Raw genomic sequence first — 6871 nt, 5'->3', positions numbered from 1 at the left:
CCCTGGAGCTTTCTTCTTTTATTTTGATGAGAGGCAAGTGTTTTCTGAAATTATGCATATTTTAAGACTTGATTCATATTGCCACTAGACTGTCCTTGAACTACCAATGATTGTTATAAAATATCTAGTTTTTACTACTTTTATATATTTTACTTGCCAGATGAAGAGCTGAGCCTGATTCAAACAGTTTTTTTGGTTTTGTACTTTTCTTTTAGATTATTTGTTCTCATATTTGAGGGGTTTTTGTTTTTGTTTATTACTACATTTATATGTCTGATACATATACAAGCTTTGGAGACAATCAAGTAACAACTGAAAATGTGAAAGTAACCATTTTTGTCAAAATTCTCTTGAATTGTTATTCTTTGCTTGAAACATTTAAGATTTAAGTCACTGTGGTTTATTGGATTAAGTTTTTTTCCTGTTAATATAATTTTAGAAATAGAATCAGACAATGATGTAGGAAGTGTGGCCATTATAGGTTTTCATAAAATTACACTGACTTGGCTGTTACTTGATCTTAGGAACCAGCACAGTTAAAGATAAGATATTGTGAATTCTGATTTATATTTTATTAAATGCTATCAATGTAGTAGATCCTGTTGTATGTGCCGGGTCTAGTCCAGTTATTTAAGTTCATGTTTCACTATTTGCACTTTGCATTGAACAATGGGTTTATTCGCTGATGAATATGGTTTGAGTAGAGAATTTATATAGGATTTAAAATTATGACATCACACATACACTTGCTTCTCCCCTCCCCTCACCCTGGCAGGGGTGAACAGAGTCTGACATGTAAATGTGAATGAGGCCACAAAGGAGAGGAAAGTGATAAAGCTTGAACTTTTTGCCTTCGCTCCACATTGTCACCTGGAGAGCAAAAGAGCTGTAAGAAACACCGTGTCAGATGAGACAGAAAGAACCAGTAGATTATGAGGGACATTGAAAGCTTTTCAAACCCTCTTAAGAGAAATCAATGAAGCTCTACCTAAAAAAAAAAAAAAAATTACTTATTAGCTCTGTCTTTTGTTTCTGAACTTGAAGTCCCTAAACTGCAAAATCTAAATAAGAGATGGATGATTATTAAAATACTTTTTAGGTCAACTGTGGCACCAATCCTCATTTAATCCAAACTGTGACTAGATTCTTCCATTTCTTCTTCTTCTTCTTCTTCTTCTTCTTCTTCTTCTTCTTCTTCTTCTTCTTCTTCTTCTTCTTCTTCTTCTTCTTCTTCTTCTTCTTCTTCTTCTTCTTCTTCTTCTTCTTCTTCTTCTTCTTCTTCTTCTTCTTCTTCTTCTTCTTCTTCTTCTTCTTCTTCTTCTTCTTCTTCTTCTTCTTCTTCTTCTTCTTCTTCTTCTTCTTCTTCTTCTTCTTCTTCTTCTTCTTCTTCTTCTTCTTCTTCTTCTTCTTCTTCTTCTTCTTCTTCTTCTTCTTCTTCTTCTTCTTCTTCTTCTTCTTCTTCTTCTTCTTCTTCTTCTTCTTTTTTTTTTTTTTGCACTGGGAAAGGTGGAAACAAAACATGTACCGAAATACATATTGGAAATAAAAGTGGCTTGAGTGTCAGTGATATTCTCCCAGAATGTACTTTTCTTACCTCGGCATGTACTGTAGTCACTCAGTTTTTGTATATGTTGCTAGAATTTAGATTGTACAAATAGTGAGATTTTAATGTGTTAATGTGTTTTTAATAAATTGTATATATGTGTCTTGGTCAGATTATTTGGCTTAAATAAAACAATCTTGAGGTTTGTAGCTTTTTCTCATACTACACAAAATGCCAGATTCCTCTATTTTAACACCAGTCAGAAATTTCGTAGCGGATATTATAGTGCTTACAGCAACTTTTGAAAATGCCACTATTGCCTTTTTGCATTTTTCTCTGTGGCCAGCACCATCCTTTGTGAAGCCTGAGTGACTTTACATCAAGCTGAACTTCAGCAGCCAAGCCACAGCCTATGGTGGTGCTGTGTGAGGGAAAAAAAATCACACTGAACACATGCAGATTCCGGTATAGTACCTGTCTTTTCCACCTCAAAGTTATTAGGAGAATCAAATGAAACTGCCATTTTGCAAACATATGATGGTGTTAACATAGTCCATATAATTAATGTCTGATTTGGGTTAAATCAACTGCTAATTTTCCCCCTCTTACACTGCTTTCAGTATTTCATTTATTCCTCTTTCTGATCCTCATCTAATATTTCACCCTTTATATGCTCTTTTTAGGGAGGCAGGCTGTTTGTCAGTAACACCGGTGTTTCCCAGTGATTTTTATTGTTCAAGAGACATAATTCTTCAACTCATACCCTTCCTGGCAGCTTTAATTCCATCCTCTTTATAACCACTACAGTTCTCTGCATTTCTCCTTCACCTCTCATCCCCCTGCCTCCAAATAGCCCTTGGTTATATTTATTAAAATTTGGAAAGGAAGATAAAGCTCATCACATTTGTAAGACTGGCTTGTTTGCATCCAACTGAATTCTCTGGAGCAGCCTAGGTAGCCAGGTAAATTTTGCATTTGAAGGTTAGATTTAATAGTGCAAAACTGAGATTTTTCATGAAAATACCATTTAAATCCAAAAAACAATATAACTCTTTAGGTTTTACTTGCTCTGTTGCCTTTCCTAATTTATTTCAAACAGAAAACTTTAAAAATGTAATGACTAAATTAAGCCAGGCAAAAAAATGTTTAAGAATTTTCTCCTTCTTGAGCTTGTCTAGCCTTGCTTTTTTGTACAAACTTTATTTCTTTAAAATAATGCAAATCCACCAGACTTTAGTAGTTGAATTCTTTAGTTATTTACTCATCCAGAATTTCATGTTTAGCCCATTTCCTTTAACTTAAAAACAGACAAGGAAAAAAACCTCCATCTTCATTCTACCAAATTACTCATTACACAGTTTAATTAATTGCAGGGGGGGGAGCTTAATCAAGCTAGCATGAACTGAGATTTCCATAGCCAATTGGTTCCAGTTTGCCAAATCAAGGCACAATCACATGCCAATTCCCCACCAGCCAGGTTTACAATAGCCAAATAAATATATGTCTCAAAATGTCATGTTACAGTCAAAATTGTTGTGGTAAACTAAATCTCCTTACTTAGTAGTGAGTCACATCCCTTTAAAAGTCTACGATGAAGTAACCATAAAAAGAGGTTTAAAAACACCTCAGAAAACTAGCTTATTTTCAAAATACAATGCACAAAACTTACTTCGCTGATAAACATTTTTGTCTTTTATAAATTAAATATATTCACAGAAATTAGTCTGGTGGTTATAAATCACCAGGCAGCAATAGACTTAATATACACAATTATTTGACAAGTACATCCAACATATTTAAAAATAAACTAAAAATTGCCGTATAAAAATAAAACATACTGTAAGCATCATCTTCTGAGTCTGTAGGGTCACTCTTGAGTCAGGTTGATTACAAAGTTTTTTTCTATAATGTCCTTCAAAAAGAACTGCTCTGCAGTCACATTATGATATTCATTCTATAGAAAAAAATAACATTACCATCTGTACCAATCTCAAAATATTAGCAGCAGCAATGAAATATTTTGTATCTAAAATGTTTCTGAATAAAAAACTGAAATGTTAAGTAGCAAGTCACATGGACTTTTAACTTTTGTTACCTTTCTAATTTCTTTTTCCTTGCTCATTCTTGTGTGAGAGCTTTCCCTAAAGCCCACTCTTTCCACTTCAACTATCACATAAGAGGCTCCTTCAGATCGCCCCCTGGTATACTGAATCATGGTATAAATCTAGAGACCAAAACTGTAAGTCAGAATGTGTTGTTCACTTTTATAAAAGCAGCACCTGGAACTCATAATATTAAGAGAAAAATTGGCCTGGAGATAAGAAATTACCATAAAGCATTGTTAAGATTTTTTATTTCTTTTTAATTCCATTCTATTGATGGACATCCTAATTTTCCTCAGGAAGTTATTTTTCTATTCTTTTCTTTAGATGAATCTTGAAGTACCACAAGTGTTACAGGAAAAATTAGGGCTGAGGAGAAATAAGACTAAGTCTATTCCAGGCACCTAGTTCTTAAACTGTTCAAGTGTTTCTCTTGGGTTTCAGGTGGGGGCGGGGGGTGCAAAAGAGTATTAAAATCTAACCTGAATAATACCACTTCCTCAGCTTATGCAGTATTTGAGGATGATTTAAGGGCACTGATTTCATGGGAAATATACCTAACTAACTTCACAGCAGATCATTCATATTTCAATATTAAAAATGTACAGATAAGTCTTATCACTTGTGATACATCACTAATCTCTATCAGAATTAGAAAAATAGGAGACCCCTTCCCATCCAGTTGGTTAAAATAAAAATCTGAAAAAAAAAAAAAAAAAAGCTACCAGTATTGATCCCTATTCAAAAGCATAATCCATTATAAAGGTTTGCAACCTTTTTGATCATGAAGATCCTTTTTGGGGTTAAAGTGTTCTAGACCATCTTGTCTACTTAACTGAAAAAATACATGAAAATACTATGAGTATAGGAATGCTTTTTGGTGTATTTGCAATACCGCAAACACAGCAGGGTGCTTATCTTGTGCAAACACAATACAATATATAAAATAAGTCTTGGTCCCTAGATGGGTTTGACGACACTTGCTGATTACCATGAGGTTCTCCCAAGGGTCTGAGCCCCACATACTGGGAATTGCTGCTGTATTAAAATGACCTCTGGAGCTCAGTCCTAGTTCCAGCCCCTGGTAGCTCTGTAACCCCCATCCAGCCCTCAACCCCTCAAAACCTGTTCCCTCAGTAAAATGACAAGGTGAGAAGAGAAAATAGGGGCTTTCCAACACTAAAGATTATACCAAAGTATTATGTATGTTACCTTAAGTATATTACCTTATTCATCAAAGACATGGTGGCATTCCCATAGTAGTGCAAAGGACTCTTGAGGTCAGAAAAGTTGTATTTAAAACCAGCTATGTGAACTTCATGACATATGAGAAATGCCAGTGTGATGGCAATAATTCCTGTTGTAGGGTGTTTGGGTTTCTGCAGGGGAGAAAAGATTTAAAAGAAAAATCCAAATGAGCTACTTGTTTCCAAAGCACATTTGGTTGGCTAATCTTACAAAACAGGAATTTCTGAACATTTTAATCAGGAGAAAAATATTTAATTAAATGCTCATCATGTCCTAAGGCTCAAGCCTCAAACAGTACACATATACAAATTAACTCTGAAAAGAATATAAACTGTGATTGAAATCTTAGAAAGTCTTTCAAATAAAACAGCTGCAAAATTAGCCCAGAAGAAAACTGTCAAATGAAGGTAAATCTCAGGCGTAAGGAAGAGGATACTGCTGCATCGTTTAAAAAAAAAAAAATATGATGGGCCAGGCTCTTTATGGAAAAGCAAAGCCTGGGAATTCTGAATACATACATGAGGTGTAAGGACAGCCTAATTTACTAACAGATAGAATCATGATAAAAGCCTTTATAAATATTAGCCTTTAAATAGCTAAATTTTATACTCCTGATAATTTAAACTGGCTCTAGGGAAGGACTAATCAAGCAACTTCAGCAAATTGTAATAGTATCTGACTAGAAAATAAAGATTCCATAGGTATATATAGCAATATCAATCTCAACTGGATCATTATCAATTTTTAAAAAAAGGAAAAAGAGAAACCAAGCCTCCTCTTTCCCCCTTCATAGTCAAGTTACTTCAAAGAGTTTGTGGAAAAAAAGATGATATGAATCTTTCCATGAACTTTTGAAGTATACATATATACTAAAAACCTGTGTAATCGATGTTTGACAGGAAGGTCTTGGCGTTCATAAGTTTTAGTTCTCACTGGCATGGCCTTTAAAGCCAAAAACAAAATATATCTTAAACTTTTCACTCAACTGCTCTAGAAGACTTCCTTTCAAGTGTTTCCTACAGACTGCATGGAAATAACATATTATTATGATTTTGAGGGGGAAAAAATGAACTACAGGAGGCAAGCTTGTCTGAAAGCCTAATAGCTTGTAGCATAAGCATTTCTTTACCCCAGGTACTACTGTGACCTAGAAGTCATTCAACCTCACTGATCCTATCATTTTTCTTTCTCTTTGTCCCTTGTCATGTCTTCCCCTTCCTGTTTCCTATGTAGACCTTCAACTCATCTGCACCCATCACCCACAAACCTACATACTCACCTGACAGAATCTGAACCCTGGTGAAACCCAATTTTCCTGTCACTTTGCACCCACACCCAAGCAACAGAATAGGGCAAGAGAAAAACAGGCTTGCTTACTCGAACATTCAATTTATGACCAAAGTCTAAAGTGGGCAGTGTGTCCAGCAATCCAATTAGATCCACCTAGTAAATTTCTATTCCTATTCTTCAAGATGACAATTTTATAACTTTCTATCCTCCAAAAGCCCTAAGGTCCTTCCTACTTTAAATTGACAGTTTAGTCCTTTTTTCTAAGAAACGAAAGTAGTTGAACAAAAGCTACATCATCTCTGCAACTCTAAATCTACCATCTTACCTGCATCTTTACCCATATGTGCAGTGCTCACTCTTCTTACAGTGGCTGTCCTGTTCATACCTACAGCCAGCCCCTTCGAATGGTGTACTAGGTTTTATCCCATCTTTTTTCTCAACAACTTTGCTTCTATACATTCACTTTCTCCCCTTATCTTCAATATTTTCTTCTATTGAATCATTCCCTTTAGCATGCTGACATACCATCTATCTTTAAGAAAAGCAAAACAAACTTTCTTAATCCTATGTCATCTTCCAACTCTTGCTCCATTTCTCTGATCTTTGTTCTAACAAAACTCCATTAAAGACTTGTCCCCACTTGCTCATGTTCCACATTCTCTTTAACCCAATTAAAGTAGGCTTTCTT

At 34.9% G+C, this 6871-nt stretch overlaps 1 protein-coding gene across 2 annotated transcripts in view; it reads right to left on the bottom strand.

Moving 5' to 3' along the window:
* Nucleotides 1-1477: 1477 nt before the first annotated feature.
* Nucleotides 1478-6871, bottom strand: part of ST3GAL6 (ST3 beta-galactoside alpha-2,3-sialyltransferase 6) — a 31485-nt gene continuing 26091 nt past the window's right edge. The window contains exons 8-10 of one of the 2 annotated variants that reach the window (XM_008592276.1): nucleotides 4872-5024; nucleotides 3382-3497; nucleotides 1478-1964 (exon numbers count right to left, since the gene is read on the bottom strand). In XM_008592276.1, coding sequence (XP_008590498.1) covers nucleotides 3411-3497; nucleotides 4872-5024 — 240 coding nt within the window. In that variant the 3' untranslated portion in view covers nucleotides 1478-1964; nucleotides 3382-3410. Of the gene's footprint in view, nucleotides 1965-2775; nucleotides 3498-4871; nucleotides 5025-6871 lie in introns of those variants that run through there. The other variant, XM_008592275.1, reaches the window with a different exon arrangement.

The sequence above is a fragment of the Galeopterus variegatus genome, unplaced genomic scaffold (assembly GCF_000696425.1).
Source record: "Galeopterus variegatus unplaced genomic scaffold, G_variegatus-3.0.2 Scaffold7729, whole genome shotgun sequence".
Taxonomy (NCBI): Eukaryota; Metazoa; Chordata; class Mammalia; order Dermoptera; family Cynocephalidae; genus Galeopterus; species Galeopterus variegatus.
This window is presented reverse-complemented; position numbering and strand designations above follow the sequence as displayed.